This window comes from Gopherus flavomarginatus, chromosome 2 (assembly GCF_025201925.1).
Source record: "Gopherus flavomarginatus isolate rGopFla2 chromosome 2, rGopFla2.mat.asm, whole genome shotgun sequence".
NCBI lineage: Eukaryota > Metazoa > Chordata > Testudines > Testudinidae > Gopherus > Gopherus flavomarginatus.
This window is the reverse complement of record NC_066618.1, coordinates 94946144-94974025: the sequence shown is the minus strand read 5'-3', so window position 1 is coordinate 94974025 and position 27882 is coordinate 94946144. Positions and strand designations below refer to the sequence as shown.

Sequence of the window (27882 nt, the reverse complement as noted above, 5' to 3'; positions counted from 1 at the left end):
CACATTATTCCAGACAATAATTATACACTTTCCAACCAATGTTCAGATTCCTGAGGTCAGTCCTAAAGCACAGAATGGAAGCACAAAATGGTGAACTTAAAAATTGTACTACTGTTTTTTTGTTTTGTTTTTTTTACCTGCTGTTGTTTTGGCTAACAACTAATATTATAGTACCTGAAAGTCATTAGAGAAAAACTAATTTCTTTTTCAGCTTTACTTTCTGCGTAAGACAATACCTTCTTGGCTAGGATGATCAAAGGGACCTATGGAAGGTGGTAGACACTAAATCCTGTTTAAATTCAGTGGGAAATGGGCACTAACTCCCAGAAGCTATTTTAAAATCCCTGCCTTTTGCATAGTAGTCACTTCTTACTCCTGTAAAGTTGTTTTCCCTGTTACTTGTATGGTCTTACACACAGCAATAAGGGGAAATAGCGATATTTTGTAAAATAGGAAAATACTGTGAATCATCCAAAACCAGTCCAATCAAAAAGTCTTTTTTTTTAATTGACTTAGAGATTGAGTTGATGACTGACCTTTTAAAGGTGAAATGTGGTATTTAAAGAATAAGCACAAAGCACTGATTGAGATTTTTAATTCATAGTTAAATGGCAAGTGTACCCTGAAATTTACAAATAAATTCATTTTAGAAATAGCCTGAAAGTGTTTTACTTGTCTCAGCTGAATGCAAAAGTCTGTTTTCCCCTTTAAGAGCGGATGGCATCACCAGAATGTAACAGGCAGGTAGTTCAGTTCCTTGCATACTTTAGTTGCCTGTGGCCTTTTCAGAAGAAATATAGAAACGGGAAAGCAAGTCCTAGCCAGAAAGTAAAAAGGGAAATGCTCTGTTAACATATGGCTTGTAAAATGTGTTAGGTTAGGATGAAATCCAATTAATGCACATGCAGCCACAGTTATTAGCTTGCTGGGCCTCATCCAGATCCCACTGAAATCAATGGAAGAATTCCAGTTGACTTTACTGGGCTTTGGATCAGGCCCAAAGCAGGTAAAGTTCCACAGGGATTAAATGGCAAAATATATTCAGCATATACAGTTAAGCAGGGGTCAGGGTCATGTAACATTAAGCTCCTCCCAAGGATTCTGTAGGTTGTCATAGTGGCCCACCCCTTCAGCACCACTTACACAGGATGCTAGGGTCACCTGATCTGCATAAGTACAAATCCAGTCCCCATACGCTTTTCCCGTACTGGCCTCTATTTGCCACCCCAATCTAAGCGCGACTATGGTAGAATCCCTTACTAGTTCCTTCACTAGTTAGAACCCTCAGCCCCTTTCCGTATTATTGCTTGACATAAGTTGTTCAGTGAGCCTTGTGCGTAGTCCCATCAGCTTCACCTGTGTAAAGTTCTGATGATATCATCTCTGAGCGCTGATGTGATCACATCTGATAATAAATGGATGCTTTTTTTTTAATGGCCAAAGTACCAAGTAGTGTTTCAATTGAGGCACAGCAGATAACTGACAGCTGACTAATGGGGTAAACTCTTGAGATAGGATTTATTATGTAAATGCAGACAGATCTCTAAAGTAGCTTGAATAGCACTGGTGTGATTTAGTGCTTTTTAGATAATAAAGCCTGTAACCTAGTTTCCTTTCCCTACTTCGTTGTAATAAAATGAGGAGCTTGTTAAATTATCAGTAATTCCTCTACTTTATGGAGCATTGCTTGGAGTTATGTTCTCGGCGGATGCACTGCTTTTCTCTTCCCCCATACACCAAACCTTTCTTTTTGTTGATGCAGCAAGTGTCCCGTGTCAGGGTCAACATTTTATCATCCTTGATCTAAGTGACTCAACTGTTGAATGTCTAGATATGTATTTTGAGCCCCACTCAAGACTCAGGAAGTAGTATATTCAACTCAGGATTAGAGAAGTCATGAGAAATTATTTAAAAGAGAGTCATATGTTCAAGAGATGAGATTTTAAAGTGAGTTTTTTCAATGTAATTTATGTACAGGTGCTTATTTCTAAGTGGGAACGGGGGCTTAGGAGGAGAGATCCCTGAGAAATAAGCACTGATGATTGACCTAACAAGCCACTGAATGTAAACAGAGCTGAAAGGTTTATTACAGCAGTTAAACACTTGATTCTTCAAGAATGTTTGACTTTGGAACTTTTATAGCTAGTTTGTCACATTTTTACGTTTTTCCCTTTATTTTAGGACATAGGCTTAGCCTATATAAATCATCTAGTGGAGAAAGGAGAGTATGACTTGGCTGCCAGGTAATATATTTAGGAATGTCTTTGCTGAGCTTATGATTATGTATAATGCATGTGTGAAATAGATAAAGCAATCCTTGATTCATAGGAATCCTGTGATATTTGTTTTACCCTTGTCCTTTAATTTATATAGATAGAAACAACTGCAAGTTTACTACTTTGATTTGTATCTTTCTAGTCACATAAATCATTTTAGCTGTTAGAAACATAGTACACATATTTTAAGAGTGGGATTTAATTCTTCTAGACCACATTATATCTTTGCTATTTAAACTATCATTTGAATCCACTTGATTTGTATTATAGACTTATCAGTGTTCAGTATTGTTACATGCTCAGAAAATAATTCACAATAATAATTATACTTTACACTTTATTTAGACTAAAAATTTCAGGTCTGGCTACATGAAGTAAAGTGCCTAAATCCATATGTAAGCACTTAAACAATTCTGGTTTTTAGAACTGCTGAAGACCAGAAAACTCCATTGAAATGAATGGAAGCTGCAATTGCTCAGAATCTCTACTAATTGAGAACTAACCTGTAGATTGGCTGATAACGGTAGCAATCTGTGTAACTGATGACGTTTTCTTCATGCTCATAGGAGACCACAAACAGCAAATTTGTTACCTGTGTTGATGACACCCAAATAATGGAATACAGTAGCAGAATGTTCTTGAGGTTTTTTCGATTATCTGGGGAATAAAGTTCAGGTCCTGGATCAGCAGTGCCTGGCACCAGAGCTGGGATGACACATTTTGCTACTGGAAAAGAGGGTGTGAATACCACTCCTGTTACGCTACTGACCCTTTCTAGATGCTGAAGGAGTAGTGTTGATATGCTCTGAAGAAAGTGGTGTCCAGAACACCTTATTTGAATAATGACTGCTAAAACACAGGGCCTTGAAAGGTGCCTGGTTTGGAGGGTGGAGGGAGTAGAGTAAACACAGCCAACACAGTCATGTTTTTTGTTCATCCCTACATGTAACTTTATTTGTAATTGCTGCCATTTTTCCCTCAGAAAATGTCAGAAAATACTTGGAAAAAGCACAGAACTCTGGGAATTTGAAGTTTATAAGTTTAAAGAAATAGGACAACTTAAGGTAGGTTAACTCATATTTCTTAACTGATGTGTTTGGTCTGACCCATGTTTATTCTATGGGGGCTGAAGTTGACCAAACACATGTGATATCCATTGAGCCAAAATTTTATGTATGTATCTAATATGCAAGTATGCACACCCAAGATGCTGTAGCCTGCTGCAAATTCGTTCTTAAAGTCAAAATGTAATCTGTGGACAGCAGTTGTATGGTTCTCGTACAGGTTAATGCGTATATGTGAAGCAATGTTTGAAGTGTAGCACAATTATGTACCTACCAACATATTTTTTAACCCACATAAAGGGCTATTTATTTATGGAGGGTGGGATTTTCATGTGTGCCCAAGGTTGGTTATTCCCATTGATTTTCAAACACCCTTAAGGACCTTTTGAAAATCCATAGTGAAATTCCTTTGCCGGTTTACCATCGCTTCACAAAATTCTGAGCCCCCTCTGTTGAGAGGATTTTTCCTTGCAGCACTAAAGAATAATTAAGTTGTAAAGTGACAGATTTCCCCTCTATTGGACATTGAAAACAGCAGGGGAAGGGGGAGCATTCTGTCCCTACTTGTGTCTTGCCAGTACTAGCATTGCAAACTACTGTAAGAGTACACATTCTCTGTAAGATTCTCAGTTAATAAATTGCCCACAACATTAGGCTGAAATGTAGTCACTCCCAAACGAGTAGAAAACATTATGCGCTTTCCCTTTGATAACACATACACACTTATTTCTGAATTTTATGTCTTCCTATTCAAGCTCAATGAGCCAAAAAGGACATATTATTAAGATCTCTCAGCATGCAGTTCTTTGCTAGTTTTGAGCCATTTAGTTCTGTCAAAGAATGAAGGTGTTTCAACATTACAGTTCTTAGAAATGTTTGGGGGGGTTTTTTTGGTAGAGTCATACTAGTAAGAGAACAGCACCGTTTTTATGAGTTCTTAGTGGTTTGGTGCACATTGCCACATTGGAAGATGAAATCTCATGTTTGTGTCTCTTTATTTCAATCCAGTAAGGGACCTGAGCGCATGTACGGGTGATATGCTTTGTCCCTCCCGCTCCTCCCCCCGGTTTGATTTTTTTTTTTAAGGGGAGAGAGGACATGAATGTCTAGAGTGGATGTTTTCATGTCTCCACTTATGTCATCCAGCAGACTGTAAAATATAAAAATATTTGCAGGTTTGCTGCAAAAACCTCTTTGTTAAATTACTGCCTTTCTAAACAGTTGGCTGTTTTCACCCCTCTGAAAGCAGACTGTAGAAAAACATAAACTGTAATAGGTTACATTATTTGACTTCAAGCTGCAGTTCCAGCATATTCCTTTTTTCGTTTCACATTACAATTTTATATGGTCTTCCTCAGGTTTTTATGGTACCTGACTGCTACAAAAGGTTAATGAAGTCAGGCCAATCCTAACTGGACTGTTTCATGAAATCGGTTTTGAATTCTCTTGTGTCTCATTGAAATATTTGTCTATTAATTTCAGTCAGGATTTATGTATTGTAATCAATACACATTGAATAAAATAGCTGATCCAAAATGTAACTATTTCTAATGTATTTTGGGGCATTATGCTTACAGGTTGAGACAAAGGTGCTTTGCAACACTAAATAGGGAATTAAATCATCTTAGGTGTTAGGTTCTGAGCTCTGAAATATATACATGGTCTACTGTCATGATATAATTCCTAATTTAAAAAGGGGTATCTTTTAAAAAAATAAAATGCTTCCATGTGTAAGGTGCTATCTGAAGTATAAGAAATGTTCCAAATTAATGTCATGTGCAAATGAGCAAAGTCGTAATGTAACTAAGATTCTTCTTCGAGTGGTTGTTTATGTCCATTTAAAGTAGGTGTGTGCGCGCCGCATGCACGCCAGCCGGAAGATTTTCCCCTAGCAGTGTCCATAGGGTCGGCCCTGGTGCCCCCTGGAGTGGCGCCACTACAGCACCCTATAAAGGGGCCCGCCGACCCTCCACCCCCTCAGTTCCTTCTTACCGCCAGTGACGGCTAGCTGGAACTTCTCTTGCGCATAGCAAGTTAGCAGTGTCCTATCCTTGTGTATAGTCCGTGTATATAGTTACGTTATAGTTAGTTTACTTAGATCATTGTATATAGTTATTAGTGGTTGGGGGGTCCCCCGCCCCAGGTTTCATCGCCTGCTGGGGCATGCCCAGGTCCCCCGGGTTTAAACTCTGCAAGGACTGCGGGAAATTCATGCCCAAGAGTGACCCACACTCTGCTTGTTTGAGGTGCCTTGGAGAGAGCCACCAAAGAACTCGTGCTCTATCTGCAGAGGCTTTCGCCTGAGAATTCTCAAAGACAGAGCTCAAAGACTTTGAGTCTTCCTGTTGGAGGCTGTCCTGCGGCCACTCTCAGACCCGGAACCGGCCGAGGCGGTACCCGGCATGTCTTCCTCGGTGTGGAGCGCCCCGGCGCTGGCATCAGGACTTAGGGTCCAGTCCAAGTCGTCTAAAACCCAGCACCGGACGGAGTCAGGTCATAGGAAGTCAGCCTCAGTGTGGCACCGCTCACCGTCACCGGTGCCCACTAAGAAGAGAGAGCCAGTGAGGGAACGGTTACCCTGCCAGGACTCGAGGCTGACGCTGTCAGCGGGTGCAAGCGAACAGGCTGGGCTACAGCCCTCGACTGCTCCGTCGACTCCCACACTGCAGAGAGGGCAGTTGAGTCCAGACCGGCCTAGGTCCCCGGACCTCAGCGGAGACTTGCGCCTCCCTTTGACACCGGAGGTGTTCAAGGTGGCCTCAGACTTGATGGGACTCCTGGCGCCGGCCTCCCCGCACCGTAGGGAGTTGCCTACCGTGGCCCATCCCCCAGCACAATCGAGGAGCAAGCCGGCCGTGCTGTCACCTCCCTCCCCGCACCGTGGCGCTAAGGTGGCACCGGATCAGATAAGAGGCTCCCCACTGCCTCAGCACCGCTCTCCAGTGGCCCCAGGTGCTGCTCCCCCCAGATCCTCATACTCAGAGACTTCAGACTCAGAGGCAGACTCTTACTGTTCCAGCCGGTCGCAAAGCAGGAGATCGGTTTCGGGGGTGAGCCACCAGCATTACCCACAGTGGCAGCAGCAATGGCATCCGCCCTCGCAGTGGCCGTTTTGGACCCCCTGGGCCTACCACCAGTCGGTATGCCAGGCGTTTGGTCCTCGATCAAGGTCGGCCTCGGTCTCCTTGGCGTCAGTGGCCCCAGCGCAGCTGCCTCCTCCACCGGCACCTTCGCCAGGCAGGGGTGTGCCATATCCAAGTTCAGCACCCCCTATCCGGGCAGTGGCACCAGCAATGGCTATAGTTCAGGCTCAGCAGACACCGCCCTGTATGCCAAGCCGCTCACTGGCGACTCCGGTACCGGTCGTGGTGCCGCATTTAGAATCGGAACTGGCCCCGCAACCACAGTGCCTTGTGTCGCAGGACCCCAAAGGACTGCACGCACCAGAGGAAGGGCCGATCCATGTAATTTCCTCGTCTTCCTCCCCGGACGAAGCAGTCTCGGGCACGGCTGCGGCACCGGCCCTAGAGGACGCCCGAATCCTCCAACAACTGCTCCAGCGAGCAGCTCAGAGCCTCGCAATTCAAGCTGAGGAAATTGAGATGGATGTGAACCCTGTAGTAGACATCCTGGCTCCCTCAGGGCCATCCAGGGTGGCTCTCCCGGGTGGCTCTCCCACTGATAAAGACCATAGTGGATACGTCCCGCGCCTTATGGCAAATGCCAGCCTTACTGGCCCCTACTGCCAAGAGAACGGAGCGGCGCTATTTCGTCCCCTCTAAAGGGCATGAACACTTGTACACCCACACCCTCCCACCCCCGGACTCCCTGGTGGTGGATGCGGCCAACCAACGGGAGCATCGGGTTTCAGGGGTCAATACCAAAGAGCAGGGATGCTAAAAGACTCAACCTCTTTGGCAGAAAAGTGTACTCCATGGCAGGCCTGCAACTCCGCATTGCCAAGCAACAGGCAGTTGTAAGTCGATATGGTCATAACACGTGTTCAGCCATGTCGAAGTTTACGGAGCTCTTTCCCCAGGACTCAAGGTCAGAGTTTTCGGCCCTGGTGGAGGAGGGGAAGCTGATCTCCCGAGCGTCTCTCCAGGCTGCCCTAGATGCGGCGGACTCAGCCTCACGCACCCTGGCCACGGGCCTGGTCATGCGGTGGGGAGCCTGGCTCCAGGTCTCGGGCCTGCCCTGTGAGGTCCAGCAGACCATTCAAGACCTCCCCTTCAAAGGGCAGATGTTGTTTTCAGAAAAGATGGACAAGCGTCTGCACAGCCTAAAGGACTCGTGGGCCACGCTTCACTCACTGGGCTTGCATACCCCTGTGACCCAGCACAGGCAGTTTCGGCCGCAGATGGCCCCACGCCCCTACCAGCCTCAGACTCGCCAGGAGCTGGGGCGCAGGCGGGGCAGCAATGGCAGGAGGCGTCACCAATGCCACATCTGCAGCATTTGCAGCGGTGTTAGGAGTGGTGCATTATGGGCAGCTATCCCACAGAGCACCTCTTCCCATTCTGGCGCAGTGGCGGATAGGATGAAGGGGCTCCCGATCTCCTCTCAGCGAATCTCTTCATGGATCGTGACCTGTATCTGAGAATGCTACCGCATAGCTAAGACCCCTGTCCTCATACTCAGAGACTACGAATCCTGTAGTATTGAAGTCAGGCATTTTGCTGGGGCTAAGACCCCTAGTTCACAAGCCAATCAACTTCTAATGGAGTCCTGGGAAAGCATCCTTAATGATTTAGCTGACAATCTGTTTAGCTAACAGCTGATGCTGTTGTCCAGGCAATTGAGCTGATCCCAAGGGGCTTTAAGAATTTGCAGGACTGGCCTCCATATGCTGATTTGCTCATTGTACCTTTTTGGTGATGTCATGGCCGTATACTGACTTTTAAAAGAGGGAATAAGGGGAGGAAGACTATTTCTGTGTATTTCCCCCTTTTGCAAACTCCATTTCTGTAATGGGTCAAATGGTGCAGGACTACTAAAACATCCAAATCCCTTGGTCTCTTTTTTTTAATCCTGCCATCCCCAAGTCCTTTACTTCCTCCCAAATTCCCCACCTCAACTAGGGATCTGAAACAAATCAAAACAAAATAATGACATTAGGAACTTTAACTTAGCCTTTAGTTCAGCTTCTTAAGTGCATTTTAAAGCAACTCAGCTGCTTCTTTATCCCTGTTGGGTGCTGAAGCGAAACTGCAGGAGGAAGCAGCATTTTCCATTTGAAGCCCCTCCGATAACAGTGGGACTTCAAAGGGAAAAGTGCTGCTCTAGTGCTGTGTCCATGCTGCAGGGAGAAAGAAGTGGCTGGGCTGCTTTGCACTGAGGCTGTATTTAGGAATCTAAGGATTGTATTGAGATGTAGATCAGTTATTTTTGTTTTTAAGAGCCCTTGTTTAGGAGGCAGCTGCAGGGTAGAGAAGAACAGAGTAGAAGTATGAGAAGCGCAGTTAAAATCGCCTCTCCCTTCCCAGTCCCCACCCCGAGTACACCTGCTTTGTCATGCTACTTCCAGATCCCTTTTCTGTTACAAAGGGTCTCTGTAGGAGTATTGGGGCTTGCCTGTGTAGGGCAGCTTGCAGGATGGGAGCCCAGTTTGTTATAGTTAACATTTCCAACTTAGATTTTCCAAAAGAAAGTAGGAGCTCCCAGTGGCTACTGAGAAACAAAGGTCATCTAGAACAGTGGTTCTCAACCAGGATTCTGGGCCCACTGGGGACCGCAAACTGCTTTCAGGGAGTCCGCCAAGCAGGGCCGGCATTAGACTTGCTGGGGTCCAGGGCAGGAAGATGAAGCCCTGCTGTATGGGGCTGAAGCCCAGGTCCCCGAGCCCTGCCACCTGGGCTAACCCCGAAGGCTAAGCAAGGAAACTTTGCAGGGCGCCCTGATTGCTTCTGCCTTGTACAAAGGCACCAGTTCCTGGCCAGTGGCAGTGCGGAACCGGTACAGCGCGCAGAGCCCCATGGGCCCCCTGCCTAGGAGCCGGACCTACTGCTGGCCAATTCCAGGGGGCAGCACAGTGTCAGAAAAGGTAGGGACTAACCTGCCTTAACTGGGTAGCACCGCCAATCGGACTTTTAACAGCCCGGTCACAGTGCTGATCAAAGCCACCGTGACCCAGTGCTTTACATTCTGCGACCCAATATTGGATCACAACCCACAGTTTGAAAACTACTGCTATAATAGACCCCTAATTTCTGGCTGAGTTACTGAAGTCCTCAGATAATGATTTAGAGACTTTAAGTTACAGAGTATCCACCATTTGCACTAGTTTAAACTTGCAAGTGACTTGTGCCTCATACTGGAGAGGAAGGCAAAAAATCCTCAGGGTTTCTGCCAATCTGACCAGATGGAAAATTCCATCCTGACCCCAAATATGGTGATCAGACCCTGAGCATGTGGGAAAGACTCACACCTAGGAAAGAATTATCTGTGGTAACTCAGAGCCACCCCCATCTAGTGTCCCATCAACTCAAAATAAGCATTAGTGCTGTTTGGAGGATTGCAACAAAAATTAAGTTTTGATGAAAAAAGGCAATCAAAAAATGTGCCTGGTTGTGTGTGTCCCATTTTCTGACCTGTACCTAAGCAGATGTTTTAGCAGGTTGTAAGTGAACTTTTCTGGTGACTTGAAGGTATTTCAGCCATGTGCCTCACAGTCACAACACATCTAAACTGTGCACTGATAATCTGCTAATGTAAACCCTATTGCTATAATATCACTTCACGTTTAGATAGAACTGCATTGCATAATAATATGCTGTGCTATAATTACATGACATGAAGTGATTTCACCCCTGGAACATGCTCCTGTCTCTTGATTATTGGGATGTAATTTCTTAAGTACCTTTTATAGGACATCAGATCGAACCCTTCTATTCAGTCAGTGGTTCCCAAACTGGGGTTCGTGAAATATTACAAGGGGTTCTCGGGGAAAACATTCCCTAATGGCGGGCAGAGCTGACCCTAAGGATCCTGGGCAGCATGGGGCCAGCAGCTCAGAGCCCCTGGGCTTCCAAGAGCTAAGCAGATCAAAGCAAGCATATGTATCACACTGAGGAGATTTAAACTTCAAGACTCCTTATAAGAAATGGATAGGGAGGTGAATATTTTTTGCTGTTTTTAAAATTAGATAGGCAGCTAGTATTGTTTTTAAACTTATTATGAAGAACAAGTTTAAGCTTTGTTGTAATGTGCGTTGTTTGCCTGGACTGCTCAAGATCTGAATGCTTGCATAGGAGGAACTCTTTGAGTTGGTTTCTTAGATACCTTTATGCTGTTTCACATCTGATACTCCTTGATGAAGCATAGAAGTCTTGTCTTGTAACAGGCTTATTCAAAGTGATACAAGCTACGAAAGTGAGATCTTGGAAGAGTGTTGCCATTTTCATAATGTAATAAAAATACTGTAATGATAATAATAATAATTAGTGTGTAATAAGCTTATCATAAAAACAAATATTATATTTCCAAGATCACTGTTCTTATAATTTATACTCAGATAAAGGAACAAATCTCCTGGAAATATTCATTTTTAGAGGGGGGTTCATGAGACTTGACATTTTAGTGAAAGAGGTTCACAGGTTGTTAAAGTTTGGGAACCACTCACTGTATTCAGTGTTTGGTGGAAAGACCATTTTTGAAATTATAACTTAGTTTTGCAAGTTGTTCAGTGGTTGTTTTTACTTATTCTCATCTTAAGCTTTGTTTGGACAGGTGAGATGATACCTTGAAAAGTAAGTTTACTTTATTGTGCCAGATGAGTGCTTTAATACCTTTTCAGTAAATGTGGTAGCACATTTAGCCAAGTAGATTTTCCTGAGGTGCTAACTCCTAACTTGAACATATAGGATTTTCCTTTCAAATGACTGAAGCCAATGAGCTTGGACTAAATGGGTTGTGTACCCAAAAGTTGTAAAACAATACAGAAATAATCCTCAGTACTAACTCAACAATTAGATGCATCTGTGACACACTGCCCCATTGCAACATGAAGAAAAGCTTAGTGACACTGGAGCAGATTTCTAATCTCACCTACATCTTTTTCTCATGAAAATTCTTTCAAGTGAGTAATGGAACTCAGATCGGGGCTATTTTAAGGTAAACTGCTTAACATCTGAATTTACAGTACTTTTAATGTTTACCAAGGGGTATTCTTGCTTTTATACTTCAAATTGTTGGGAAAGAATCATTTTTGTGAATTCTATCTGAGGATATTTAAGCACAATAATTTATTTTAACCCCATGCTACTCTGTTTCCCCCTGTAGGCAATTAGCCGTTATTTGCCAAGACGGGATCCAATTCTGAAACCTCTCATCTATGAAATGGTCCTGCATGAATTTTTGGAGAGTGACTATGAGGTACTGTGTTCCAACACATCCATGTGTAATAGTCTTTACTAGAATATAATTAAAGAGCAATTTAGAAAATTGGTAGCAAACTCTACAGTAGTCAAATAGCTCACTGGTGCTAGATTTAACAACAAAGCAAAAATGAAAGCCAATAATGTTTGCAATAAACATTTAAATACTTATCGGTGCACTTGTTTAGAGACCCAAGTGTTGAGTCTGGTTAATAATAATCATTATTATTCATTTGTTTAACAACACAAAAGTATGCTAGGAGCCTTACAAAACATATAGAGTCCAAAAGAGGTTACTGTCTAACTAATGGCATGATATGATTTGTGAAGACAAAAAAACCCAAAGGTGATGGAAAAGGGTGAATGAAGGGTAAGGTAAGGATGCTAAATGGCCAACAGATTGTGATTTGTGTATTCTGGAAGTAACCAGAATATCTCTTCAGTCTCAGTCCAGGTAGTTTGGTGATTCTGAAATGTAGCAATTTAACTACAGCCAATTATTTAAAATGGTATTAGTAATGACAGTATTCTCTCTTAGGGCTGGAACTTGAGAGGTGCTGACTGTCTTCAACTGAGGGCACTCAGTCCCTCACAGGAGTCACTCAGTGCCTCATAAGATCAGACCCTTGCATCCCAATCCTGGTACTTACTTATGCAGTGTGGAGTGCTATGACCATGCAGAGCCCCATTGACCGAAGAGGGCTCTATGATAAAACAGCAATCCACTTGTGTGTAACAAGTTGTGGGATAGAGACCTTTCATGGTAAGCTGCCTGGGTCAGAGAATGTTTTACGACGTTGTGTTGGACTACATTTTCAGAAAGCTGCATGTGCACAAATTGCAGTAGACGTGCACATAAATATGCAAATCATTTTTTTTCAGTGGATGTGTGTGTACACTATGGGCCTTAAAAATGAAGGTCCTACCTTTTTTGCATAAAAATGTGGACTGTGTGTCACTGTCAGTAAAAGTATATCTGTGGAAGTCTGAACATTTATCCTCATCTTTTTGGTTATTCCACATTTAAAAGCAATGTTAATTATTTAAATTTATCTGTTTTGTCCGAAGTAAACTGCCTCCTAGTACATCATGAGGGATTCTGTTTTGGCATACTGTTGGTGAAACTGTCTGTCACTCATCCTACGAAGTCTTATGTGAATAAAGTTAAATATGTTCACAAGTCTATCCAGGATCAGGGCCTAAAAAAGCAAAACTTGTGCCCTCAATTTCATATTTTTGTGGATGCCCACAAGTGGGTGAAAAATGGCTGGTGCAATTTTAGAAGTCTAGCTGAGACTTTGTTGTGCTGAAATATTATTTAGTCAGCTCTTTCTATTTCTGTTAATCAGTGATCGCTTCCACTTTTAGGGTTTCGCAATGCTGATAAAAGAGTGGCCTGGAGATCTTTATAACAATGCGATCATAGTTCAAGTAGTAGTGGATCACCTGAAGAAAGATCCACAGAATAGGACCTTGCTCAGAACTCTTGCGGAATTGTGAGTGCATTTTAAACTCCTTTATATAAACCGAACGGTACAAGACCATGTTTATTGAATGGTATGATATATTCTGTTAGCATTTGACTGCCTACCTCGATTGAAATTACCATCATCCATTTTTTTGAAATATCAACCGCTTTCTGTTCCAGCTTCTCTGTATAGATGTATTGATTGCAATCCTTAGCAGTTCTTTACTATTTCCTTTTCATTCGATAAAGGGAGTTGTTAATAAAGTCAAGGAATTCTGGTGCAAGATTGAATTTACCAGTTCCTTTGCCAAAACAAACAGCCCTCATCACTCTTTTGTGTTACTAGAACAAGCATCTTTTGTAACCAGTGTGTATTCCATAAAGAGAGAAAAGCAGTGGCATTTCTTTGTCCTCTATTTCAAATGTACTAAATTCTGTGTAGACTAGCTTTGAAATGTGTGACTGGAAAATATGTTTTAACTTGATCTGGTTTAGTGTTAGGGCTCTGCACTATGTACCCAGTTTCTCTTTCTGGTTAAGAGGTGCTGCATGTTTAGCCTCTGAACAGAGGAACATATGTCTCTACTGCTCTATGATGAACCCTCCCACCTTTTAAGGAGTAGCACCGATGGCCTCTGCAGTGAGCTCTGTTTAGTTGTCCTTAACCAAAAGGACAGGGCTGTGGTTGTGGGGCTTGGGGGTGATGAAATTGGGGGCTTTACTGGATGGAGGGGAGCAATGGGATGGAACAAAAATCACATCAGGCTACTAGTTTACTAAACTGTTGAGAATCATATTGCCCATGTTTTTTCTCAGTGAATTATTTAAACTATTAATATTTTTGTTCCTCAAAACAAGTAACGTGTCCATTTTCATCCTAGTGCATAATTTTCTTAATTTCAAATATGGATGGCTTTGTGTGTCATGACGTTATCTCTTTCAGATACACCTATGACCAACGCTATGGCAAAGCCCTTGAAATTTACCTAACACTGAGACATAAAGATGTTTTCCAGTTGATCCATAAACATAATCTTTTCAGTTCTATCAGAGACAAAATTGTTCTTCTCATGGATTTTGATTCAGAGGTATGATGATTTTTAATGATCCTTTATCTCTTGCTGAAATATTTATGGCTCAGAAAGTCAGAAGTGAATGCCTGTTAAACAGAATGCTATAGAAGTGGGATTGTGTTCTATGGCTAAACGCATTTGGAGGTGACGTGAAGGCACTTACTATATTTGCATCATCTGGAGTCAGGAAAACAAAAATAACATCATACATCCCTGAGAACAAAATCCTTCTCTCAAAATGCCATAGTGGATATTGGCTTCTGTATTCTGCTTTTCCTTCAGCCACAGATCTCCTATTAAGCATCACCCAGGACTTTGACTGCTGTAAGACTATTGCTGTGTTTCCGATCAAATTAGGAAGGTTAGCGAGCCAAAAAGTAATAAACATTTGGGGAAGTGGATTTAACCTCACACACATTTTGGATAGTCTTGCCACTTTTCTTTGTATGCTGCTGACTAATTTGCTTGCAGAAGTACAAGGTGATCAACCTAATTCCCAACCTAAGTTAGTATTCTTTCCTTGAACTTGGCTAGAATGCAGGCAGATGAACTTTTCTTGGTGAGTGAATGACTTGAGCTTTGAGGGATGAAAATTACCCCATCCATGAGCTGAACCTGCAGCCCATCTGCTGTTGCTGCTGTAGCCTTGAGGCGGAAACAGAGACTTTGGTATGCTTGGTATCGTTCTTGGTGTGCTGTCTTTACAAGTATTTAAGTACAGTGAGTCTGTGATTTCACTTGAGAGATACAGTAGGTTATGTCTGAAGATCAGGATTTTGACGAGATTATTTCCAGTGGTGGTGGTGGTGGGGAACAAAACTGGATCCATTTGGCCACACCCCGATGTGCTTATGCCTGCCCATATACTGGTCTACATAAAGTCCTGTTAATTTGTGCCAGGGTTTGCCAGGACTGAGCGTTGGCACCTCTTGACTTGGCAGTTCATAGCCCCAACACTCCTGGGTTTGCTGGATCAGCCCTGGCACCTAATTGCTTGAGCCCCAGTATCTCTTTCATTATTAATTAAGTACTGCCTGGAGCCCACCTTACTATTGGGGGTTTCTGCACTAAAAAATTCAAAATTCTGCAAATTTTATTTGTCAAAATAATGCAATATAATCACACCAGTTTCAATTGTTTAAATAACTTACCAAAACTACAATACAGAAAAAAGTCACATTAACTATTCAGCATTTCCTAAATACATGAAAGTTAAGTTACAAAATACTTGGTAACTACTACCCTGCATTCCAGTTATAATCCTGGATTTTCATTTAAATTACATCACAGAACACCAAACGGGGGATGGAGGGGGAGGCTAGAATGTCATTTTAAATTGCTCAGACTTTCACACATGAAAGTCATACAGTTTTGCTAATCATTAGGCCTAGCTGGGTACTTTGGGAAGTGCTTGGTTCTGATTGTCCTGACATTTTATCGACTGCTTGGTAAATGTTTTATTTGCCCTCAAAAGTCTTTTAGTTTTAAAAAATGAGTAGGTAAAAATCTAACCCCATTGTGCCACTTTGGCACAGGAAAAAAAAGTGAGAAAGTGAATAGCTGCTCCTAGCTGATTCCCTTACTGTCATTTATAGGGCTTTACATCACTCTGGCAATGTAGGGGTCTTATAACTTGTACAGGTTTTTATGCTGCTGGGGAAGTTGACTGTGAATGAGAACAGTTAACTAACAATAGAATAATTAACAATGTTACTATGTAGACAGGTGTCACAGGTCTCTTTGTTGCTTTTTACAGATCCAGACTAACACGGCTACCCCTCTGATACTTGACACTATGTAGACAGGTTTCTCCATTTCTGCCTCAGAGAATAATCAATTAATCATCAACCACAACTTGAACAAAATGTCGCTTTTGTCTTTTTACAAAAGCTTTTTTCTTTAACTTGAAAACAAACAATTTTCAGTAACATGATACTAATATTTAATTGTGTTTTTTCAATTCTCAAGAAGTTACATTTTACTAGGCAGGCCGGCAGGCAGGCTGCTGCATTTCTGCCTCGGGGACAGAGCCTTGTTCCTGCATAACAAAAAGACCTACCCTCCTCCACTCCCCTTGAGCTGCAGTGTCGAGAGAGGGACAGAGTCTCTATTGCTTGTTGGCCAGCCCCGCCCCCTGATGGTGATCAGTTTTTCTCCCACAGGCACGCACACCCCACCTGCAGTGATTTGCATCTCTGAAGCTGCTCCAGGCACGCTGGAACAGACGAGCTGCCTGCGCTGGCAGTGAAGAGATGCGTGTGTCCCCCCCCGATTTCTTTTGGGGTTTTATGTGCTGGGGGGACACAGCAATATGCAGATCATTTGCATTCTGTGCCCCTGCATGCCACACTGGGGTGTGGATTTCCTATTCATACCTTATCTGTAGCCAACCTGTCCCTTTTTACGGTGTTACTACAATGGTTCTGCTGCAATAGGGCTGAAGTCTTCTGGGGACCATGATGTGGTGGGCATACTTGACATACATCATGTAATGTTGACTTCCATTGAATGCAGGAGCTTATGAAAAGTATTCTGTGAAATATTTGATAAATTCCAGTTTGAAGTAAATTAATTTCTCCCTTTAAATACTGACATTTTGCAGACTGCCATCCAAATGAATGCAAATGAAACGTGTGTGTCTACAATATCCGGATGATCAATAAGAGTCTTTCTGGATATCATATGCTGCTTTTGCATACCCATTCTTAGCTGTGCTCCTTTTACTTCATTTACAGAAAGCGGTGGACATGCTATTGGATAATGAAGATAAAATTTCAGTGAGTATAAACACTTCACTGAGTTGTCATCAGCTGACTGTCTGCGCTACACATCTTTCTTTCAGTTCTGTAGGTCAGATAACTGTCAGGATTCCTAACCCATGTGTTTACTTTTTTTTTTTTTTTTTTTTTTTTTAGATTGACAGAGTTGTAGAAGAATTAGAAAACAGACCTGAGTTACAACATGTGGTAAATATTAGTGTTTGCTGTTTATTTTTGAGCTGAATAAACTTTCTGCTGGAGCTCTCTCTTGGCATCCCTTTATAAATACGGTTAGCTGTTGATAAGCAGATCCATCTCCTACTGCCGTAGCAGGGAACGAAGGTACACGACATCGAAATCTTTTAGCCAGAGATCAGCTACATGAGTGGATGAGACACAGATTGGCTCCTCTGACCATTCTACTTTAACTTTGACCCAAAGACATTTGTAGAACAGTAAAATGATTTTCTTTTTAAATGAATTCTTCTGCCCTCCTCATGCCGTACTGAGGGCCGTCACCTATGGTTCTGGACTGTAAAGCAGCCCAGTTGTGCTGTCAGTTACTTTTTCCCTTGCATCCCTCCTCCCGTCCTTACAATAGAAGTGTTGCCCAGCATGCTGCTTTACTTCCAACTAATACAGTGGAATATGAGTGTAATTTACAGATGCATTTCCCTGCTTGATAGAAAAAGTGAACCATTTGTATTTCCAGAGCAATAACTTCCATAAAGTGTTTGTCTTATTTCATGCAGAACTACACCATCCACCTTAAACTGTATTAGGGAGGGAAGCTTGTCCTATTTAGCAACCGTTGCTGCTGTAGATAGGAGGGGGTCAAAGCTTTAACCTAATGGGGTCAACTGAGTTGTATAATGGACATCTAATTATAGCAGACACATGTATTAAGTGTAGTTTGGTGTCAAAGAGCCTTATAAAGCAAAGAAGATTAACTGCATGCCCAACAGCTAAGAGGCTGCATCAGTTTCAAACATTGTGTCTGCTTCCCTTTGAATAAAAATAACTTTTAAAGTAATCCTCTCATAATTCCTGTTTTCCAGAGGGGAGGAGCTTCACACATTCTACCACGTGCAGTTAATTTATAGTTTGAAATACCTTATTTAATGTTTTACCCATTACGTGCATGCTGTATTTTTCATTTTGATCTGTCTCACAAAACTTGACCCAGGGTCATCCAATCAGTTGAGCTTATCTAGAAAAATAGAAAGCTTCTCATAATGTTTTTCTCCTAGGTTTTTGGTGAAATAGAAAATGCAATAATTTTATGAATGAAAGAATGTCATACTGAGTAACAAAGAAAGCACCTATCTCAAAGTACTGACAGAAATAGTTGCTTAGCAGAGCTGGCCTGGGATACAGCTATAATGGAGGTACTGTAGGAAAAACCTAAAGATTTTTATTCTATCATCCAATGCACTTTTTGGTTCAGTCTCAAGGAAGTTACTAATACGGTTGTGGTGAAAGTTTCACAGTGTAGCCATTATTTTATGAATGTTTGGCTCTGATACTTTTTGTTCATGCAGTATTTGCATAAGCTTTTCAAAAGAGACCATCATAAAGGACAGAAATACCATGAAAAACAGATCAGTCTCTACGCTGAATACGATCGTCCAAACCTCCTGCCGTTTCTCAGAGACAGCACACATTGTCCGCTAGAGAAGGTAAGCCAGAGATCTGAGAGATGTCTTTCTTGGCTTGGTATGTCAGCCGCTTGCTGCATTGCAAATTTGTTAATGTGTGTGTCACTGCCCTCTACTGGATCAAAAGAGAACTGCTCAAGATACTGACAGCTAACGGTTTCTCCAATACTTAAGAAACAGAGGCTTATGTCTTTTTGAAGTAGAAGGTCCTGAGTTCTGTTTTCCATGCTGAATATATATATAGGTTAGCTGTCGGCCTGTGTACAGTCCTTATGTAGCTCTGGCTTGTAGTAAGAAATCAAGAATCATATTGCAAAGTTTAGGGCTTAGTTTTATTGCTTGAAAGCAGGGCACATACAGCTGTAGTTTTAGTAATTTAGTTGGATGTATTTAGTTAGCTATTATAAATGTGTAAAGGTCTATTTAACGTGTATTAGGGAGAGGGGAATGGCATTAATAAACCAAAAGTTCATTTCACTGTTTAAATTGAGATCCAGACTGTGATTTTCCCTCCCCCACCCCACCCCTCACAAACACACACACCCAGCCCCAGATTTCACTTCCTGATTGAAGGCTGGTGCCAGAGGGTATTTCTTTGTTATCAGTGGCAGGACTCAGAGCAGGCAGGGAGAAAACCGACAGTCCCAGCCTAGGACTAAGCCTGGATTGTATGACTGTCATTAACTGAAGATGGGCAGTGGGAAATGTCATTTGCTTTGAGCTTTAGTTCTCAACTCCCCCAAAAGAGACACAATTGTCCTGTGATCTACCAAACTGCACAATCCTTTAGCCACAAAGAATTGTGGGAGTTGTCACAGGAAGAAACATTGGAAGGGGGGCAGGGTCTGGGGTGCTGAGAGTGTTGGCTGGTGCTGCAGCATGCCTCACTTAACTTAATCATGCCTCAGTTTTGCGTTTTATTTTACTTTGCTTTTCCAAAAGGTTCACATGGCCTGTGAGAGCCAATACGGGCTTGTGATTACATCAAGAGAGTGGGAGACAAGAGGTTCTGTTCCCAGATTACTTTGGCCCTGGTCCTGTAAACTCGTGTGCGCTCACATAACTTTACACACATCAGAAGTCTCATTTATTTTAATGGGACTCCTCAAATGAGTAAAGTTGCTCGCATGCATACCTGCTTGCAGGATCGGCGCCTTTGTGGCATTAGGCATATCTCTTTTCTCTGTGGCTCACTTGGCTGATTTGTAAAATGAGTGCAGTACTTGTCTACTTCATTCGTATACTAGAATCTGAAAACCCATGCTATCACAGGATGTAATTGATAGTGTCATTTGTAAAAAAGCCAAAAATGGCTAACAACTTAAAAAAATGGATGGTAACAGACCGCAAGTCCCAGTGATGATTTAACTTTGATGATGTTCTAAACAGAAAAGAGCTTTCAACCAAGGTCGTAGCTGTTTCCATTGCTTCACACTGATTCAACAGACTGTTTTGGGATTACTGCATGTGCTGATTGTGGTGGTGGTGTGAGTGAGTTGTATTGATTTGTGCATGGGTTGTGCTGTGCTAGGAGAGTTGTGTGGATTTGTGCAGATGGCAAATGAAGCGGGGGTGCTGCAGTCAAGGACTGTGTGATTGGGATTACCGTATATGCTGATTATGTGGTTGTTGTGTTGATTTGTGTCGGGGAGCTTGTGCTTGTAGATTTGTATTGGTGACATTGAGCATATGGGTTAAGTAGTTGGGTCAAGTAATCCATCATCTGTGCACTCTCCCTTATATAAGCATGAAATTGTTGCATGCAGATTAACTATGGAGTAAGATTGATGATTAGTTGAATTACCTCTGATGTTGCAATGGTCTAGGGCCCTTGGCATGGCATAGAAACATGTCTTACTGTAGCTAAACAACATGTGGGTGTAATTCATAAGGCCAAAATGGCGAGAACTTAAAAATTGGATGGTAACAGACTGCAGAACCCAGTGACGGTTCAGTCTGGTGATATTTTGAACAAAAGGAGCTTGTAGCTGCTTCCATCACTTCACACTGACTCTATTAACATTTTAGGCTTCAGAGTGAGACAGAAAGTGACCTTCCTGGAATCTTCATTTTTGCATGTGTAATCTAAATAATATATAAAAATAACATTACCAAGGTTATAAAGTCAAGTGCTCAAAAGTAAGGAAATGCTACTGTTAAATTTGTCCATGCAATCTTAATTTGGCCATCTTATGCATATGTATTATAATAGTCTTTAATGAAATGATCACATACATGTTTCACAGGGAGACTGTGAAATCCTGCTTCTATTCATGGAGGAGAGTGTGCTCTAGTTAGCATAGTCTTTTCTACCTATTTCCCCCCAAGTGTGACGCCCTTATGCCCTGTCCCCTCCAGACTGTACTCTCCACTCCCAGTTTTAGTCTCCCTGTTTTCCTTGCTCAATTCTGCCCTCTATTGGCATTTAGTTGCCCACATGCTTATTTCCCTGTCCCTACTGGCTCCCTGTCCCCCTCCATGGGCCCCTCATCTAGTCTTTGCCTCTCTTCCCCGACCCATCTTTTTGTCCAAATCTTTTTGCGCAGCTAGTTCCAGTTGTCCCCTCACACCTTGACTTATCATCAGAACTCTCCTCCTTGCCCCCACCACGCACATTGATTCCCATTCTCCTTGCCCAGCCATTTCAGTGTCTTCTGAGGACAGAATAGATTATGTAATGGTCCCTTCTGACATTAAAGTCAGTGAATTCTCTGGACCCCTGCAGCTCTTGGACCTAGTCTTTTCCCATTCTGTCTTTGCCCAGTCAGTCCCAGTCAGCTCCACTTCCCAACTCTCAGTTCCCCATTTTCTCCTCACCCCCTGACGCATTCCCCCCCGCCCAGGGTCCTTATCCAACTTCTCTGCCCCCCTCCATCTGGTTCTTCTCCCTCTCTGCTTTTGCACTGCTTGGGCATCGCAAGGGGGTCATTGACAGCACAGAGAGAGAGGTTCCCTGCTCTCAGTTACTGTGCTCAGCCCCAGCATGGCATGCAACAGTCTAGAGCTGCAGTTGCAAGTGAAGTCCTTCTCCACCCCGGGCTGGGGCATGCCCAGTGCTTACCGGTTTGCTGTGAAGCTCTAGCAAGTCTCTAGTGAGCATGTGCGAACAGCAGTTTTTCAAGGGCTTATAATTAATTTATCCAAATATGGTCATATTTTCATTGGGATGGCAAAAGGCACATCCGTGACACAAAGGTCACTCTCGTGCCAAATTTCAAGTCCTTGTTTCAAAGTATGGGACCTCTAGAGCATTTTAAAGAAAAGATTGCTAGAATGTTTAACATGGGCAAAACAACATTTTTCCAAAACCTTGATCTTGTCTGAATCATTTTGGCTGAAATTTAGAAATAATAATAAAAATTATGGGAAATTTCAGCCCAAGCTGTTAAAATTAGACAAAGTTATAAGCAAAACAGGCTCTTACAATGGGACGCGTTGAGCAGCCTCAGTAAACAGGTGAGGCTACCAGCCGTGCCTATAATGAGTGCAAGTAATTGTTGTTCCATTATGGCTCAGTGTATCATTATTTATTTTAGAGAAAGAAGTTTGAAGAAAAAAATCTCTTGCTAAATTAATTTTGAACAGATTCCCTGAAGTCAAGTTAAAAATTGTGAGCACCAATAATAATTTTTTTCTCCATTTTTTTTTTATATCAGCAGCATCTTCATAGGGCCAGATTTTTATCATGATGTCATGCACATATTGCCTTATTTTTGAGATAAGCATCTGAGATTCATATTTCACCTATAGTTTTATAGGTGACTTTGTATAATGTACAACATATGATTCACAAGTGTTTCATGGTTGTAGGTGCAGTGATCATGAATACACAAAAGCTTTGCAGACACGTAGGTGTACGATGGCTGCGACTAGTTTTACAAAATTCAGACAAATTATTTTATTGCATACAGTTAATTACAATATAACAATAAACCCCTATTATGCTAATCTGCCTAGCAGAAGGGTATAGGCTTGGGCATAAGACTCAGTGTTACTCTGTTGTTGGTTCTGGCTCCCTTGTATTGCATCTAGGCTCAAGAGTTTACTGAAGTCTATTACGCTAATTTCATAGTTATCCTTTACGTCTAGCTGTTAAGGGAAAAAGTTTTTCAAAGGAAAATAACTGGTACAAGAGTTCATAACAATGCCAGATGAGCCATTTCACCATGTGAAATGGTCTGCATTTTTATAACGTACTCTGAACGTGGATTTAAATTATAAATGCTCCTTCAGCAGGAACTGTTAAGGTCTATTTTGGGTAATAAACCATGTTTGAGAAAATTAATGTTTATATAATCTTTGCTTCAGAAGATGTATAAATACGTATATCCATAACAATCGTAACAGTTTGAATCTCTGATCTTCTCTGCCATATTTTTCTTATTATTTCGCAAAAGGTAAAGTAGTATACACAATACTGTATTCCATTTAGAAGCGATCAGCAAGCTTTTCTTCAACAAGAAGGTCAAACAAGTGATATTCAATTCAAGGCCAGACAGTATGGATATATATGTAATATTACTACTCCTTCGAGTGCTTGTTCACGTCCATTCCATATTAGGTATGCGCGTGCCGTGTGCACGAGCGTCGGAAACTTTTCCCTTAGCAGCTCTCATTGGGCTGCCATGCCCCTCATCCCCCCCGCAAGTGGCGCCACTGCACCATGCATATATATCCCCGCTGGCCCGACCCTCTCTAGTTCCTTCTTACAGTCCATGGCAGTGTTGGAACAACCTCTTGCTCTGAGAAGCAATCCCTTGGCTTTAGAGTACATAACTGTTATCAGTTCGTTAGCATTCCCTTGTTTTGGACACTTAACAGATTAGGTACTTGGAGGCTTCCAGCACCCGTCCCAGGCCATGGGGCATGCCACAGGGACACGGGTTTAAGGCTTGTGCCACATGCCGCAAGCCTATGCCAATTAGTGACCCCCGCGACTCCTGTCTACATTGCCTGGGGGAAGCACACCAAACAGAGAAGTGTAAGATTTGCAAGGCATTTAAGCCTGAAATAAAGAGAGAGAGACTTTCATTTGGAGCAGTTGTTAATGGAGGCCGCGCCGCAGCCATTGGGACTGGAGCACCCGACGCCGGCTCCAGCCTCCTCGGTGCGGAGTGCCCCAAAGTTGGCAAGAGACCTGGTGCCAGATAAGCACCACAAGCCGCTCATCCTCCCCGGTGCGGCCCAAAACTAAACCAAAGGAAGGGCGCGGATGTTCCCTACAAAGGAGACCGGCACCATCTAAGGGCCTGGGCACCAGGAAGAACATGATTGGCGCCGGCACCACAAGTCCCACTGAATCCAGCCCCAAGTGAACTCAGTGAGAATGATGGGCTCGAGGGAGTAATAGATCAACCCTCCATGCCTGACACCTTTGAGGCAGCGAAGGACCACATTGGGCTGTTGACGGTGGGCCCCCTCCTGACCAGGCAGAAGCCTCCGGCACCCAGGTCCGGGGTGCTGTTGAGGGGAAAGCCAGCAATGGTGCACCATTCGAGGACACCGTCCCGGCATCACTCCTAGCATTGTTCTCAGTCAAGCTCCTAGTCTGTGGACTCTGTTACCCCGACGCAGAGAGAAGTCTCAGTACCGGAGGTGAGTCAGCGCACAGGGTTAGTGCAAGGGACCCGACGCTCTCCGGCAGCCCCCCCAAAGACCGGTACCAGGCAAAGGTGAGCTGGTCATTGCCGAAGGTTTCCAGAAGTCACTGGTCCAGGTCGCAGGAGCACCGATCCCGGTACCATTTCCGATCGGCAAGAAGCCGCTCGTTGACCTCCTACTGGTACAGATCGATGGCACCGCTGTGGCCTTCACGTTTGGCATTGCCGGAGTCCAGCGCTAAGTCGGGCCAATAGAGTTACGTGCACCGGACAACAGAGAACACCAGGCTCGGTGGCAACCCCAGTGAGGACCGCCAGGACACTGGCCCTTCTGGACCCCTTGGGCATACCACCCAGTGGCAAAGGGCTCCCTCCAGAGCTACTCGGTGCACCGGTCCTGGTCCCTGCATCAATGCTCCTCCATGCAGGAAGGTACGGTGTCCAGAGCACCTGCACCTTCGCCGAGCGAGAGACTGGAGAGACTGGCACCAACTCCAGTGCTGCCCAAGGTCAGCTGTCCTGGCCCGAGCTGGAAGCCCCTCCCACGGGGGAAGGAGACCAAGGAGACCAGCAGGAGGAAGCTGAGTAGCTGCTGACCTCCTCGTCATCCCCGGATGAAGCGGTAGCAGGCAGAGCGGTAGCAGAGCCTCCACCAATAGACCACAGAGCCCACCAAGAGCAGCTGCATAAGGTTGCTCATAACTTTGGGTTGCAGGCCGAGGAGACGGTGGAGCAGGAGGACCCCAAGGTGGACATCCTGAGCCCAGGAGTCCATCCAGAATAATGCTTCTGCCCATTAAGAGCATACCGTCGAACTATAAGACCATATGGCAGACCCCAGCCTCCAACGCTCCAACAGCCAAAGGTGTGGAGCGGAAGTACTTCGCCCCGTCAAAGGGGTGTGACTTCTTGTTTTGCCACTCAAGCCCATGTTCCCTGGTAGTCTCGGCGGTAAATGAGAGAGAGCGCCATGGGCAGCAGGCCCCGGCCCCCAAGGCCAAGGAAGTGAAGCACCTGGACCTGTTTGGCAAGAAGATGTATTCCTCAGGGGGCCTCCAGTTGAGGATTGCTAACCAGCAGGCATAACTTCAATTCCTGGGCGGAAGTGGGGACGTTTAAGGACAACCTCCCGCAGGGTTCCCAGTAGGAGTTCATGGTGCTGGTGGATGAAGGCAAGGTCATAGCGAAGACCTCTCTCCAGGCGTCCTTGGATTCAGCAGATGCGCTGGCCAGAGCAATCATGTCTGGGGTGGTCATGCGACACTCAGCATAGCTTCAGGAGTCAGGTCTGCCGCCTGAGGTCCAGAACTCACTCCAGGACCTCCCCTTCAAAAGGGTCTGGGCTTTTTTTGGACCAGATGGACACAAAGCTACATAGCCTCAAGGACTAGAGGGCTACACTCAAGTTGCTGAGTATGCACACTCTGGTGACTCAAAGGAAGCCCTTCAAGCCGCAGCCGCCTCCTCAGCATCACTACCAGCCTCGTCCTAGGCACAAGCCCTACCGCACGTGAAGCAGGGATAACAGGAGGTAGCATAATAACAACAACAATAGCTCCAATAGGCCAGGCCAAAGCCAAGGCCAAAATAAATCCAAGCCGGGCCCTAAACCAGGCTTTTGAAGGTGCGCTCAAGGACAGCATACCAGACCAACCACTGGATCCGTCCTCTTGTTTCCTGAATCGCCTGATCCTTTTCTCCTGTGCGTGGTCCAGCATTACATCGAACCATTGGATGTTACGCATGGTGCGAAACGGTTCTCCTCCCTGTCTACCTCCCACCCCCCTTTCCCCTTCCCTCTTCAGGGCCCTCTCTCAGGAGCACCTCCTGGAAAAGGAGGTTTGCACACTCCTAGACGCAGGGGCGGTAGAGATGGTATTGAAAGACCTAAAGGGGAAAGGGTTCTACTCCTGATACTTCCTCATTCCCAAGGCCAAAGGAGGCCTTCAACCCATTCTAGACCTATGCGGGCTCAACAAGTTCCTGGTCAAGGCACGGTACTGCATGGTCTGTCTGAGCACCATCATCCTTTCCCTGGATTCAGGAGACTGGTACGCTGCCCTCGACATGAAGGACACACACTTTCATATCGCCATCCACTCGGTGCATCACCAATTCCTGCATTTCACTGTGAACCAGGAACATTACCAATTCACGGTTCTCCTGTTTGGCCTAGCTGTGGCCCCACAGGTGTTCACAAAATGCATGGCGGTAGTGGCAGCCTTCTTATGGAGGCAGAGGATCCAAGTTTACCTGTACCTCGACAACTGGCTCCTGGTGGGCCGGTCCAAAGAGGAGGTTCAGTCCCACGTACAGGTGGCCCTGAGACTATTCCGCACTTGTGGTCAACCTCCTCAAATCCACCCTCATTCTAGTGCAGAAGGTGGAATTCATAGGGGCAGCCCTAGATGTGGTGCAGGCAAAGGCGAGCCTTCCAGTATCATGAGTCCTGGCCATCCAGCAGGCAATGACCTTCCTGTGCCAGTTTGCCCCTACAACGGCCAGATGCTGCCTGAGGCTGCTGGGTCACATGGCAGCATGTACGCATGTGGTCAAGCATGCTAGACTAAAACTCAGGACGCTGCAGGCTTGGTTCGCACATGTATACCGCCCAGGCAGGGACCCCCTGGACTTGGTAGTGACAGCCCCGGGGGACATTCTAGACTCCTTGTGTTCATGGAAGTCCCAGACAGTGGTTTGCGAAGGCATCCCCTTTGCTGCGCAACAGCTGGACCTGACACTTGTGACGGATGCGTCAGACCTCGGATGGGGTGCTCACCTTGGGGACCTCAGGACTCAGGGCTTGTGGTCAGGAGCAGAGTGGTCACTCCATATCAATGTGAAGGAGCTCAGGAAGGTTCGTTTAGCCTGCCAGACCTTTCATGCCACTTTGAGTGGTCACAGCTTGACAGTTCTGACGGACAACACGACCACCATGTTTTATATAAACAAGCAGGGCGGAACCCATTCCTCGCTGCTCAGCCACGAGGCTCTCCTCCTCTGGAACTTTTGCATAGCCCACACCATCCACCTCAAGGCGTCATACCTCCTGTGGGTGCGGAACGAACTGGCAGGCCACCTCAGCAGGCCGTACCGCATACGCTAGTGGACGCTCAGAGCGGACGTCGTGTTTTTGCTCTTCCACAAGTGGGGGTTTCCCCGGATAGACCTGTTTGTCACCAAGGACAACACCCAATGCCCACAGTCCTGCTTGTTCCAGGGCCGCAGCCCGGGCTCAATAGCAGACGCTTTTGCGATCCCATGGGGAGGGGAATTGAAATACTCCTTTCCCCTGCTTTCTCTGGTGCGCAAAGTCCTGCTCAAGGTGCGCACGGACAGGGTGGTGGTCATCCTCGTCATCCTGGCCTGGCCCTGCCAGCACTGGTTCACCACGCTCCTGGATCTGTCGGCGGAAACCCCAGTAACCCTGCCTCTGCACCAGGACCTCATCACGCAGGACGGAGGGCGGCTCCTCCACCCTGACCTGCAATCACTGCATCTGACAGCATGGAAGCTCTGTGACTGAATGCTTTGGAGAGCCAGTGCTCCCTTCCTGTGCAGCAGGATCTACTTGGTAGTAGGAAGCCCTCTACCAGAGTGATTTACCTG

At 44.5% G+C, this 27882-nt stretch overlaps 1 protein-coding gene across 4 annotated transcripts in view; it reads left to right on the top strand.

The window, feature by feature from the left end:
* The window catches only part of VPS41 (VPS41 subunit of HOPS complex), a 169802-nt gene that overhangs the window by 110400 nt on the left and 31520 nt on the right, over positions 1 to 27882 (top strand). For 3 of the 4 annotated variants that reach the window (XM_050937689.1, XM_050937690.1, XM_050937688.1), the window contains 8 exons: positions 2182 to 2243; positions 3259 to 3340; positions 11621 to 11713; positions 13084 to 13211; positions 14127 to 14271; positions 16992 to 17033; positions 17172 to 17222; positions 18557 to 18694. In XM_050937689.1, coding sequence (XP_050793646.1) covers positions 2182 to 2243; positions 3259 to 3340; positions 11621 to 11713; positions 13084 to 13211; positions 14127 to 14271; positions 16992 to 17033; positions 17172 to 17222; positions 18557 to 18694 — 741 coding nt within the window. Of the gene's footprint in view, positions 1 to 2181; positions 2244 to 3258; positions 3341 to 11620; positions 11714 to 13083; positions 13212 to 14126; positions 14272 to 16991; positions 17034 to 17171; positions 17223 to 18556; positions 18695 to 19615; positions 19836 to 27882 lie in introns of those variants that run through there. The other variant, XM_050937691.1, reaches the window with a different exon arrangement.